Here is a 13,552-nt window from a genome sequence, read left to right on the forward strand (position 1 = left end):
CCAGCCCAGTTGTAAGACATGAGATGAAGCATGCTGATGATGGACAGCAAAGGCAAGGACCGACAGGGGAGGGGGAGAGAAGTCGACGGAAAGGGAGAGGGATAAGCGACGGATGATCGCTTGACAGACTCGGCCGACAAGGAGCAGAACAGCAAGAGGGGAAAGAGAAAGAAAGATAAGGACAAAAATCCCCCGAGAGAGAGGTGAGAAAAGGTTACCCCAGATGCCGGGTCGGCGCAAATTGCTGATGACGTCCAAGGCCCGGATTGCGTCCAGGGGTCGTGCCGTAACGAAGAATTGGCTTCCAAAGTTGCGATCCACCTGCGACGGGATCGTCTTGACAGAGCAGACGGCAAGGCGGGCAACAAACAGGCAAACGGAGAGGCAGACCAACTGTGACTGACTGGCGGAGGGATTAACTGACCGACTGACTGGGTCCAAGGTCTCGGTGCCCGGACCGAAAATAAGCAAGGCGGCATCACGACTCGCTCACGATTCGACGGACAGGGAGCGGCTCCGAGACAGTCGCAGAGACAGAGATAGACAGCATATGGTGTTGCAGTCGGTTCGATATCAAGCAACAAAAACCGAAGCCTGACTCGCTGGTGCGCCTTGCGTGTGCGCGCGCGTCGGGATGCACCAAGCTCCAATCGCGGCCTCACTCTGGAGCAATAGTCCGGATACTAGCAGGCAGTAGCATCGTCGCAACGGGCGGCGTGGCATGGCGGAACCGTTGATTCTGGGTGAGTCGGGGGCTCAGCAGTGGCTAATATGTGAAGTAGTCGTGGCCATGGCATCCAACCACCAGACATCACCAACTCAGTGGACATTTCGACAGATATGAAAGTGTACCAAATCAGGCAGCGGCGTTTGATCTGTCGCCAGCCCCGTTGGCGCCAGCCAAGAACTGAGGGCCAGCCGCTGGCTGCATGTCATGTATGTACGCAGTCCGGCTGCAGGTCGCCTTGCCGCCCGCCCACCTCGACGACCTGCATGAGGGTTCATGTACCCACGTAAGTTGTACGAGGACTTGCAGCTGGAGCTCAAGCGTCTGGTGTCTGATGCCCAATCGCCACCTGCAAAAGTCCGCGCGAGGCTGCATAACATCATGTCAGTCGCGCTGCTGTGCTTCCCCAGCCGCGGGCCTCTGCCTGAAGTCGGCGGCAATAGTATTAGAGCCGGCGTCGAGTCGTGTGGCCTGGAGGCGGGATGCAGATGGTGTCCATGTCCATTGATCCATCAACTTCAACTGGAGGCGACTGCAGCCTCGGTGAGACCCCCCACCGTAAGAGATATCACACGCATGCCTATGGCCAAACTTGAAGCGATCGTGGGCACCTGGATGGCGGCGAACGAGACTTGGGATTGACGGCCCCTCCACCCCCAAGAGACGGACGGGTGTGTCCTTGTCCGCTCATGGATGGATCGAATCGGCCTTTGACACGGTCTGGGCGCCTGTCGAAATGACCCATGATGCCAAAACTGGAGCCCAGTTTGATTGGCGCAGGGGTGCGCAAGGGAATTGCACCTCCACCGCGTCGTCGGACTAGGACTCGTCTGGCGTAGCAGCAGCCGATTATTAGCATGAGCGATTGAAGCTGCAGATTGAAGCTGCATGCGGTGCTAGTGACAAGAAGGCAGTGGCTTTGGGTGGGAGTGGGTAGCACGAACTGCGTCAGGGGCAGCAGAGACGAGAGACACGCCGTTGATCATTGAAGAACCTTTGGTTCCTTGTGGCTTCAATGCCCACGACGTATGGCGCCATCGGGGAGGAGCAGAGGCCACCATTGGGCATCAACTGACGACCAGGGGATGCCGCCTTTCAACAGCGCAGGGCCAGCAGGCGTGGGCGGTTGAGCCTTGTAGTACTTGTGATAGCAGTCGCACAGGCACATTGTTCTAGTATTTGCAACGTGAGCGGTAGAAGAAGAAGAAGATGATGATGATGAAGAAGAAGAAGAGCCGGCTCAAGTTGCCGCAACTGAAGACGGACCTTTTTCTTGTTGTCTCTCCCGGAGCATGTCTCTTCATCATTGTGCGTTGTTCTTTGTATCACTTGTAGATCGGTGTACCTACCAGAGAAGAGTCAAAAACACAAGGGCTTTCGATTGCCGGAGGCTGAGTGCACCGCATCCAGGGGCTGGGTAGCGAAGGATGATGGGATTAGGCAGCCAGCAGACGAGGCCGGACAATCGTGTTTGGGAGAAGTTGAGCTGAGTGGCAGGATGGACATCGAATGGTGTAGAGGCAACATTTGAAGGTGCCTAATAGATTCAGGTACCAAGTGTACCAAGGGCTGAACCGCAGGGCAGATGGAAGGCGCGTACGAGTACCTACCACGACGACACAAGGCCAGCCAATCGAGATATTCGTACCTAGGTATACCGTTGATTCTACCAGTTTCTTTTTTTCATTTCCCTCTCGTCTACGCATCTATTCCGGTTACCTGGCGAAACAGTAGGCTTGGACTCTCCCGAGCCTGATTTGATGCCATCGACGCAAATCAATGCCAAACAGAGAATGCGAGCAACTCTCTAGAGTCACACTCGGTCCGCGTAGTGCTACATTCATTATGTACTTGCCTGCAACTGTCTGTGCTGGCCACAAACGTGACCTGGAAGATGACGGCTGGCCTGCCTGTTTGGCCGATGTCAATTTCACAGGACCTGTCATTGACGGAAATAACACGACGAGCAGCATCATCATCAAGGAGGTTAGGCCACTGCGTGTCGGCCAAAACGCGGCATCCCCCCATTCCAGCGAGGCACGGACACAGAAGGACAATGAAGCTTTGGGACGACGGACATTGCCTGAGACTGCACGTGCTTTTCGTCAAAGAGGACGGAGGATTTCTTCTTTGTTTTTTGCCGTGATGGAATCTGCATGCCAAGGCAAAGAGAAGGGGAGAACGAAGAATAAAAGAATCGATAGGATGACGAGAGGAACAGTATGTAGATGGATCCATGGGTTGATGCCACACACTTGCTCTGGGGTGTACGGATATATGGAAAGAGATAATCAATGTCCAACACCACAGGTCAACTCTGTGCTGCCGCTTTCAACATCGCGAGAGGCGTACTCGTACAAGAGTCTTGTAGCTCGTGTGATTTCCAATAAGCAAGTCGATAAACATACGGAAGAAAAAGCCAATCCGTGATAATGGAAGCGAGGAGCTAATATCAAATGGATCAACGACAAGACGCAAAATGGAGCTCACGCCCCCCCTCCCTTAAAGAGCCCACGAGCCACGGCGTGCCACTTGGGCCGATTGGTAGACCGAGAGCGAGGCAGGAAAAGGGCCTTTGACGAAGGGATTTCCACGCATGCAGATCGTAGCGAATGAATGATTCGATTAAGGGTGTCCGTGATCTCTCATGATGTAGTAATACATGATTTAGGAAGAAGCAGAAAGAGCATGTGCTTCAAACAAGCAAAAGGGAGGGCCCAAAAGTCGGAGAGAAAGATGCGGACAGAGAGTCATGGGAGCTGGTAGAAGGACAAGAACCGAAGCAAGGGGGTGTTGCGCTAACAGTTCAAGTTTAACATGCAATTGATTTTGATTTGATTTGATCCTCCACTCTGGGCGTGTGTGCTTGTACAAGTATTATTACCTGCTGCTGCTTTTGTCCAAGCCCATGCGTATTTCCACAGTGGCTAGAATATGCTGATGCTACCTCGACTCGACTTGATCGGTTTGCTCTGCTCTTCTCGATGCCGATGCATCATGTTCAAATCTCGGGGTGGTAGAACGGCATTGATGCACTTCAACTGTGTGGTTACATGGTAAGGTATCTCAGGTATGAACTACCTAGATAGATACTAAGAGACGGAGAAGATGTAACGGATACGGACCCTTGACATGCACCTCAGACACGATGCACCCTCCAGGGGAGCTCTTAATACGTTAGTTGCAGCGGCAGACGCGCATGTATGGAGTCGGTCGACGGTACCTGTCCAGGTATTTAGCTGCACGGTGATGTGATGGCGGCAAACAACCTGATTCGCAAAGACGGCTTGATTGATCAGAGTGGAAGAAAAAGGGACGGGAAAGCCAGAGGAGAAGACGGATGGAGAGAGAGAAATGGAGTCCTGGGCAGACCCGGCCGGAAGGGGTCCGGGCGTTGAACAAGGGGGGGGGGGATAGCAAGGGAGATTGGGGTCTAGGCGGGTGATGAGAGGGTCCAGTGGCTGGTTTTCTTGCGTGCGAGTGAAATAAAGCTGGGAAATAAAGAAGAAAAAGAAGAAGAAGAATCAACAAACGAACACCGGTGAGGTTGGAAGAAGCGTTATCATCCGTAGTTGGGGTTTAGATACCTGATCTGAGCCAAAGAAGAGGTGAGAGGCGCTGTCCCGAAGTACAGGTACTTGTACTCGCATGTGGTCTCGAGTCGCGATTCGAATCCGCCCGATGCCCTGATGCAAACAACCTTGGACGTTGGACAAACATCAACCACATCAGATTTCCCCGTAATACTTTGTACCTCATCATCGTCATGTATACTCTTGATTAGGTACCTACCATCCTACATATGTACATTCTCCTGTAATGTTCCGAGCAGTCGAGGCAAGGTACGTGTATGTGGACTTGTCTCGATGCTCTTTTGTCACGTTGAACGTCTACACCGCACTTACAACGAGCACTGGCACGTTTGACGCGCTCTCTCGAGAGCAAAATCACCTTGGATGGGGCCGTGATAGGGAATCGAGAGTGCGCTAAAGCCGGCACCCCATGCTTCATGTTCACGGTTGCTCGAATTGCTCCGTCCTCGTACCTCAAGGCGCCTTGACGGGGTTGCGGTTGGGTGGATGTATCGGAGAAAGGAGTATCGGGTACCTTCCAGACCGTGGATCGTGTGGAGTGCGTGTACCTTACCGTTTGTTCCCCTTCCCTCAAGTACCTACAGTATTATTCCAGTGCCCCAAAGAATCCGAGGATGTCGGTGGTGAAATTCCCTTGTTGTAATGCATCCTCCATCATTGACCGGATGAAAACGTTCTATCGTCTTTCCATCATCTTTTCCTTCATTTTTCGTCCACTTCTGACCCCTCAACCTCGTCTCCTGGTTTGCTGCTACTAAACCAGGGGATCCGGCAAGCCACTCGAGCCGCTGAAGCAGCCGAACCGCGCCGCTTCTTCCCACTTTGTACAGAGTACCTACGGAGTAACAACGGAACATTTTCACTGCTCTCCAGACCACCACCAGCGGGCACTGCTGCAATTGACTCGAGATCCCTGGAGGAACGACACATACAGTATAGGAGGGACGTCCACTGGCAGGTACCCGGTACTCTCTGGCAAGTACCTACCTCCTACCTCATCGCCTGTGGTGCTCGCAGTGAGTGAGTCGCGCTGGTGCCTGCTAGCCACACAGAAACAGCAGCAGCTCGACCCCCCCCCAAAGCCCAGAAAAGGGCCCTGAACCAACTGGAACCTCACTAAAGCACCCCCCCCGATCGCCCAATCCGTGCCCGCCAATCCGCCCGACCTCCCCACACCTCGCCAGTTCTCCACCCCCCTTCCCTTGTGCCAACAACATCGAAGCCCGCCCAAGCACAGGCACAAGCACCCGTACCTGCTACCTGCAGCCGGCGCCGGTGCTAAGGCGGGCAGCTAGGGGACCATTGCAGGCCCTGCAGGTGTCGCTAGGGCACACCGACCAGTGCTGGGGCCCCTGGCTCGCGCTCTCCCCCCCCCCCCCCAGCGCGGCGGCCAGCCAATCTCTCAGCACAGGGCCGTCCAGCCTGCCGTTTAACCCCAAATTGTCGCCCGGTACGAAGCACCTGTACTCGTGGTTGTAGCTGTACCTGCGCGGTTCCTCGTCCTCGCCCAGGCCAAACCAGGCGTGTCTTGTCCCAGCCTAGTCCCAGTCCCAGTCCTTGGCCTTGTCTGCTCTCTCCTTCACCCTTTCTCGCCTTTTCCCCTTCCGCTGCCTTTTCCCGTATTCCACCCCTCTCCCTCCCCGTCTTCCATCCAATCTCTCCGTCTTCCATCTTTCCTCTCCCTCATTCATTCCTCTGCCAATCCCGCCCGCTGCGGCTCATTCTTCTTTTCTCTCTGCATTTTGCATTGTCTTCTGGCCAGCTCTGATCTTTCTTCAATTTCCATCCCTCCTCTGACCGACTTCGATCCTCTCGCAGAACCGTCGTCGTCCTCCTCTCCCTTTCCAGAGTCCGGTGTTCCCTTGTCCTTCATTGGCTGAGGCGCACCTCCTGAGGACAAGCAGGAAAAATCAAAAATAAAAAAATTCACGAGCTGCGGAAGCAATCCTTCAACCGCTAGCAATCCTCATACAGTCTCGTTCACAATGGCTACAGCAGCAACCAAGGTACGTTGGCGACTCTTGCGCGCGCGGTTTTCGCTTGCCAACCTCGTCTTTTCCCCCCTTCTCTGTCCCTTGCTTTGGCCTCTTCCGAATAGCTAACATTGGCTTCTCTGCGTGTCAGTTCCTGCGAGAGTACAAGCTCGTCGTCGTTGGCGGTGGTGGTGTCGGTAAATCTTGCTTGACCATCCAATTGATTCAGAGCCATTTCGTCGACGAGTATGATCCCACAATTGAAGGTTCGTCGCCCTTGCCCCTTTTCTCCCAGGCTTCGCGACTCGTGGATACGCATCATCCACCCATCGCTACCTCGTCTCCCACTTCCTCGACTACCCGATCCGAGCCCTTTGGCTAATCCGTCGACAACCTAAACAGACTCTTACCGAAAGCAATGCGTCATTGACGATGAGGTCGCCCTGCTCGATGTTCTCGACACCGCTGGTCAGGAGGAGTACAGTGCCATGCGAGAGCAGTACATGCGGACAGGAGAGGGTTTCTTGCTGGTCTACTCCATCACATCACGACAGAGCTTCGAGGAAATCACGACCTTCCAGCAGCAGATCCTGAGAGTCAAGGACAAGGACTACTTCCCCATGGTGGTTGTTGGCAACAAGTGCGATCTGGAAGGCGAGCGAGAAGTCACCAGGCAAGGTAAGCATGCATGCTTCGTCACCAGCGACATGCCGCTCAAGTCCAGGTATCTAACACGTCTACAGAGGGAGAGGCGTTGGCGCGGTCGTTCAACTGCAAGTTCATTGAGACGTCTGCCAAGTCCCGAATCAATGTCGACAAGGCCTTCTACGACATTGTTCGCGAGATCCGAAGATACAACCGCGAGATGCAGGGCTACTCAACCGGCAGCGGCACCAACTCGGGCGCCAACCCGCCCAAGCCCATGGACATTGAGGGCGAGGAGCAGGAGGGCGGCTGCTGCAAGTGCGTCATCATGTGAGAGCCTTTGCTGTGCAAGCCAGAGATGGGAGGCTGCATTGTCTTGTGATTCATGATGACTAGAGGCGACATTCATGGTGGAAACGAGAGGCTTTTGGACGCTCGAATTGAACTACAGCGCGCGGCGGACGGCCTTGGACGATCGACGAGCACACAATACCTCTCAATGCATCGGACGGGGAGTCGGGTTCTGACTTGGGTCGCGCATTCGGATTTTCTTTTTTCTTCTGTTGCCTTTTTCATTTTTTCCCTTTATGTCTTGTGTTTATTTCGACGAAAATATTTCTCCGCGCGTTGTTGCGAGATGAAACCGACGGGGTTAGCTGTGTCAAACGGCACACACACAGCCTGGCGCCCCTTGCCAAAGCGCGCGCGTGCGTGCGGTTCCGCAGCGTGCCGACGAAAAGGGGGGCCTGTTCGTTGCACCACCAGGAGGAGGGGAGGAAGAAAAACAGACGAGGGGAGGCGCTTTTGAATGAATCGGGCCAGGCGAGGGCGGGAGAGCATGATGACGAGGGAACTTGGACTCTGCGGCATGCGTGTGTGCACGCAGACAAAAAGAAGGCCTCGGGGAGGCCGCGGCCATTAATTCTCCCTCGTGGGCTTTTTTTGCGAGGATGGTTCTTCTCTTGACTCTGAGAATACGGGTCATACTTTCTTCTCTTATATCCCATTTATCTCACACGTGTAATTTGTTTTTTTCTTCTACTTATTGACTGTTAACTTGCATGGTATAATGAGGATTCGCTTCAAGATTCTGCTGTCCTTTTGTATTTAGGACAAACAATTTTACGGATGCTTTGGCTTCCAATTTGGTCTGTGTTGATCTTTTGATACCTCTGCCTTGATCCTTGCTAACCTTGTGTGATTATACTTCTCTTTACTGCCTTTGTTTTCTTCCTTGGCTTTTTCCTCCGATTTCCTCTGGCCCTTGTCCTGAAACTTTTGTTTTTCTGCTGGTGTTTCCTACATATACCGCTTCTATCTTGTCAGGTAATCTCTACACAAGCAGACTTCTCAGTCGCACATCACAAGTTTTGGGCGTAATGGGTGTTTTTTTTTTTTTTTTTTTTTTCGTTCCAAAATGTCAAATGTGTCACACCATGATACAAACATACCGTTACATGTACCTACCCAGCCGTGTGCGGAGGATGGGCTTTTTCCATGCCGACGTCCTTTTACTTGAGATGACCTCCTCTCTCCCCGTCATCAAACTCATCTGACAACAAACGCTTCTACAAACTCGCATCTCCTATCTGGAATACCAAAACCGAACGTTTCTCTCTCAAAAACAATTACAATACTCCAGAACGCCTATGCTGACTCTATCTATCTAGGAACCTCTAGCAAAACAGACGTTGCCTCCCATTCGCTCAACTCCAGGAATTGGCCTGACAGTTGCCTCTTTCCTCCGCTTCCATACTTAACCTTGACCGCTTCAAGGTGCCAAACTCGACTTCGCAAATCTCGCACAATTTGCAAGCCTCTGTGATTCTGGCACGGGGCAGGAAAGGATTTGGCATCGTTGCGCAGCCGCTATAGTGCGAGTGCCTGCTCGGTGGAACGGACTCGATCCTAACCTTTGTGCTGGTGCATCACCTGGGTATTCATGGCATGAGCAGCGACATCATTGCGTCGTCCAGATCCGGCGTGTCCAGCAAGCCTGTTCTGGGATCGGTGCCGTTGTGCACGCTGCGGTTCGTCCCGACCTGGAACTCGGGCTCAGCAAGAGGATTGAGAACGGGATCGAGATCGAAAGCGGTGTTCGCTCCGTCGTCGACCTGGAACGGGTCAAAGTTGGGTCGGCCTGTGTACAGGTCGAGATCAATGTCCATGTCTGCGCTGTCGACAGCTTCGGTGACTGGAGTGGGGTTGAAGTCGGTGTATGAGTTGCCGTTGAGGTTGAAGTCGATGTCGGCCATGGTGATGGCGTCGATGTCGTTTACGTTGATGTCATTCACGTTGATATCGGCCATGTTGATGGTGTTGATGTCATCTATGTTAATGTTATTCACATTGATGTTGTCAATGTCGATGTCGTCAAAGTTGATGTCGTTGACATCCATCTCGACTTCAGGAGCGGGGACTTGAAACGGGTTGAATTCGGGGTTCACCGCGTACGAGCCGAGATTGATGTTGGCGTCCATTCTTGGATCGGGGACCGGAACTGCGAAATGATCAAAGCCGACGTTTCTCGTGAAATGGGCTGGACCTGTGAAGTGAGCTGGACTTGTGAAATGGGCTGGACTTGTGAAATGGGCTGGACTTGTGAAAGGGGCTGGACTTGTGAAAGGGGCTGGACCTGGATGGAAGTCCATGTTGGGGTTGAAGACAGGGACGTTGAACGAATGGAAGTCGACGTCGGACATCATCTGGCTCGAATATAGCGGAGCGTCAAAGTCAAACTGCTGCTGGGTGGGCATATGCATCCAGGGGGTTCTGAACTGAGGTGCTGCTGCTGTTGCTCCATCCGGACGGTTAGTGATGATGTTTTCTTGACTGATGTACCCCAGGAGCCAGTGAGAGCTATCTCCGTCGACCTCGAAAGGTGTTGGAGCTGGACGGGGTGGGCTTGCGATGGCAGAGAGAGCAAGGGCACGAGCGGCGGCGATGCCAGCAGCATTGATATGGGCACGCTCCTCGTCACCGAAACCAGCTGCGTCGCGCATCAGCGTATCGCCGCTGCCGCCTTCACCATTGTTGGCAACAACGATGTTGTTGTCACCGCCATGACCGCCGTCATTGCCAGCGCCATTACCGTTGTCGTCGTCGTCGTCGTCGTCGCCGCCATCGTCTCCGCCATCTCCTCCAGTTTCGGGTAGCTCAGGGAGTCTCACCCCGGCTCTTCCGGCGCGCACAGCCTGGACCTGCTCCTGTGCCTTGTCAACGTATTCTTGATAAACATCATACTGATTCATCGGACGCGCCTGGGGCCACTGGGCCTGGATCAGCGCCGCAACCTGCTGCCGGGTTATCTCACTCGCTCGCCTGGTGAGGAGGCCCCCCTGACTGACATCACCGTGAGGCGGAGCCCCGGGGGGATGAAGTCTGGCTCGCAAATGGGCACCCAATGCCGTCAAATATTCCTTCTTCTGCCTGTTGGGAAGCATGCAGTAGACGTTGGTCGCTGGACCTACCCAATGCTCGATGGCGGACCCGTCCTTGGGGTCGTCGACGCCCTGCGGCCCATATCCCAGGGCCAGGTAATAAAGAGGCCCAGGAGGCGGGTCCAGCCGGCCGTTGAAGCAGTATCGGGCCGTGACGCCCGTGAACTCGTCACACTCATCGCCATGCTTGACACAGGAGTTGCAGGGGCGCTGGAGGTCACAGTTCCTCCCGTGCCTTGTGCAGCACGAACACTCGGGGAAGGGCATGAAGCCGCCGATGCCGACTCTGGCCAGGTCAAAGATGGGATAGTGAGTGTCGTCCTTGCTGTCGATGCAGTCGATGCCCAGCTGAGCGCAGCGGTTGCAGGCGAAGCCGTACGCGCCGGCATCGACGCGGCAGTGCTCGTGGCCGTCCTCGAGACACCGCTTGCAGTTTCTGCGGTGCGGGTTGATGGCCCTGCACTCGATGAAGCCCCAGTCAAAGACCTGATGGTTGAGGGCCCACGTCTTTGGCAGCGTCAGCTTCGCGGGACTGGCCACGATGTTGCCGCCGCTCATGCAGACCAGGTTGTGGGCTTGACAATAGTCGCAGGCCCGATCCCAGGTGGTGCGGTCCCTAAGCCAGCTGCATCCCAGCGTGGCCGTGCCCTTCTTGGTCTTGTTCTCGCAGACTTGGCACTCTCCTCGCGTCCAGCGGACGACGTTGGCCTGGGGCCGGGGCGGCTTCTCCATCGGCACGCCGTTGACGGTGCAGGTGCCCTCCCTGCAGGCCCTTGTCGTGGTGCATCCGTACCCGAGGATCGAATCAACGTTGCACTGGTGCTCGAACCTGTCGCCGCGGCACGCATCGCACGCCGCGGGCGAGTATGTCGTCGGGTCCGCGATGCCGTACTGGCGCCAGACCTTGTTGATGTTGGGGGGCTGGCACCTGTGCTGGACGCCCGGGTTCTTGGAGCGGTGGTCGGCGCAGTTCTGGCACTCGATGTAGTTTTCCTTCCAGATCTTGGTGTAGTCGCAGGGCCGCTCCTGGAACATGTCCTTGCCTACGGGGTCGGCGCCGCAGAACTTGCAGCGGTTTGGGCCTCTCCTCCTCTTGGGGGGTGGGCTCTTGTCTTTGGGGACGTTGTTGTCATTGCCATCTCCGTCCTTGTCTTCGTCGTCGTCGTCGTCTTCGTCAGCGCCAATGGCGCGTTTTCGCTTTGAACGACGAAGTTTCGGGGGTGCTTGTTGCTGTTGCTGTCGCTGTCGCTTTTGCTGCTGCTCCTGTTGCTTCTGGCTGGCTGCTCTGCTGCGGGTTATGCGACCTGTGTAGGGTGCTTCAGCACTGGGCTTGGATGCTCTTGTGCTGGGCGCCATGGCTGACTCTCTTTCTCCTGAGTCCTTGATGCGAAATGGCGCTGACGGTGAGAATGGAGCTGTCTACGGCATCACAGAGTTCTACGGGTTGGGCAAATTGAGGGCATATTGATTGATATACAGATTCAACTGAGTCCGAGTTCTTGTCTTTGAAGCAGCCCCTTTCCTACATCCATCTTGTCGAAGTTGCTAACTTTGAACAGGAAGCCCTGGCTGGCTTTACTGAAGGCTATGTGAACCTCAATATTGAGAAGCTGAAAGAGAACAGACGTTCAGGGGCAAAGGCTGAGTGAACAAAGAGGCAATAAGGAGCCATCATGAGACAAGACGACACAAAGACGATTTACACGCGCTCAACAACTGAAGACCACCAAAAGACTTGTTTCAAAATTGATGTTCATTACAATGACCTGTCTATAAGCTGACAGCAGAACAGACAATGTACAAGACCCAGGCCAGTCTGAACATGAGTCCCATCTTCCAACACACACACAACAAAACACCAATCGTCCCATCCACCAACCCTCCCACCAAATCCCCTATCCCATACCAACTACTACATCCCGCACAACCTTTACTACACAAGATCCTTCTTCATAAACACAAGCGGGACGTCAATTTCGACCCCCGTCTCCCTATCGCGCCACTTGGCCAAGCCCGTGACGTACCCAATGACCTGATAGCCCTGCCTGGCATACCAGTCCTCGTTGGAGCGGAACTGTTCCACGGGGAGCTCGGCGCCGCGGATCTTGTTGAAGATGGCCAGGTTCTCGGGGGTGGCCTGGAAGTCCTTGGTGAGGGTGTCGAGGGCCATTGTCGTGGCGCGGAGGGGAGGCTGGGTGGCGAGGCGCTCGAGGTGGTGCATTGCTGAGCGGCCGAAGCCGCCGGCTTGGATGGCCCTGATTATGTGTGAGACTTGCAGACTTTCAGGGCCTTGGAACTTCCAGGAAGAAATCTAGGTGATAGAACTTATAAGGCTGGGGCTTACCATGAGATGTAAAGCGACTTGATCCAGACCGTGCTCTGAGGCAGCTTAAACTGCTCGTTGCGGTCTGGAAACAAGTCCAGCGCGATGTGGCCGATGGGGATGAAGGAGACTGATGTTGGTGTTCTGGGGGCTTTGCCGACGGTTTCTGCCGTGTCGACGATGGCTTCTTTTTCCTAGGTGCGTCAAGGGTTGTCAGTATTGTGGCGGTTTCAGTCGTCGTTGAGAGTGAGTTTGTCTGTTCTTGTTTTTCTTAGATGTGGCTTACGTTGGGATATCGTGCAGTGTGCTTTGCTAGAAGCTCTTCTTTTGCGGGCAAATCGTCGTTCATCTTCTGTTTTATTGCTCGTTGTCAGTCATGTCCATCTAATTAGATATTCTCTCATTCCGACCCTCATGCTTCATGTTCATTCAGTGCACACACACACACACACTCTCTCTCTCTCTCACACACACACACACACACACACTCACACACACTCTCACACCAACTTGCTGCTGCATTAAAAGCCGAGGCCCAAAAACTCACAATCCAATAGAGAATCTTGTTGCCCTCACGGACTTTGCCCTTCCACTCGTCAATCAAGTCCTCGTCCCAACTACACGCCACGCGCTGGTCGTATAGGCGCGCGCAGTGGCTTGCGTTGTCGGGGTCCCAGGGGATGAGGTCGACGGAGGTATATTTCCTTGAAGGAACGGCACTTTCTTCCGGCGTCATGTTTCTTTTTTGGTCTTTTTTCTTTCTTTTGTTTTTTTCTCTAAGTTTCTATGACTTTATGTTGGAGAGTTTGTTGGGTAATTGCGTGGTTAGTAAATAGTACTGTGTTGAATGA

At 54.1% G+C, this 13,552-nt stretch overlaps 3 protein-coding genes across 3 annotated transcripts; 1 reads left to right on the forward strand and 2 right to left on the reverse strand.

The window, feature by feature from the left end:
- Positions 1–6,020: 6,020 nt before the first annotated feature.
- On the forward strand, positions 6,021–8,096 carry ras1 (Ras-like GTPase). Its single transcript, XM_006962091.1, has 4 exons — positions 6,021–6,326; positions 6,445–6,559; positions 6,696–6,971; positions 7,037–8,096. The coding sequence occupies exons 1-4, from the start codon at positions 6,306–6,308 to the stop codon at positions 7,270–7,272; spliced, it is 648 nt and encodes a 215-aa protein (XP_006962153.1). The 5' UTR covers positions 6,021–6,305; the 3' UTR covers positions 7,273–8,096.
- Positions 8,097–8,878: 782 nt separating this feature from the next.
- On the reverse strand, positions 8,879–11,734 carry TRIREDRAFT_103725 (uncharacterized protein; the record flags this gene model as incomplete). Its single annotated transcript, XM_006962299.1, has 1 exon — positions 8,879–11,734. The coding sequence occupies one exon, from the start codon at positions 11,732–11,734 to the stop codon at positions 8,879–8,881; it is 2,856 nt and encodes a 951-aa protein (XP_006962361.1).
- A 577-nt stretch (positions 11,735–12,311) lies between these two features.
- On the reverse strand, positions 12,312–13,437 carry TRIREDRAFT_56048 (uncharacterized protein; the record flags this gene model as incomplete). The annotated part of the gene is made up of 4 exons (XM_006962300.1): positions 12,312–12,633; positions 12,723–12,895; positions 12,988–13,053; positions 13,249–13,437. 4 exons carry the CDS (start codon positions 13,435–13,437, stop codon positions 12,312–12,314), a joined length of 750 nt encoding a protein of 249 aa, XP_006962362.1.
- Between the last annotated feature and the right edge of the window lie 115 nt (positions 13,438–13,552).

Source organism: Trichoderma reesei (genome assembly GCF_000167675.1).
Source record: "Trichoderma reesei QM6a unplaced genomic scaffold TRIREscaffold_2, whole genome shotgun sequence".
In the NCBI taxonomy this organism is placed as follows: Eukaryota; Fungi; Ascomycota; class Sordariomycetes; order Hypocreales; family Hypocreaceae; genus Trichoderma; species Trichoderma reesei.

Excerpts from the sequence above, each read along its gene's own strand:
- ras1 (XM_006962091.1), top strand. The coding sequence starts at position 6,306 with ATGGCTACAGCAGCAACCAAG. Across the intron at positions 6,560-6,695 it reads GTATGATCCCACAATTGAAG|ACTCTTACCGAAAGCAATGC; the intron begins GTTCGTCGCCCT and ends CAACCTAAACAG. Across the intron at positions 6,972-7,036 it reads GCGAGAAGTCACCAGGCAAG|AGGGAGAGGCGTTGGCGCGG; the intron begins GTAAGCATGCAT and ends ACACGTCTACAG.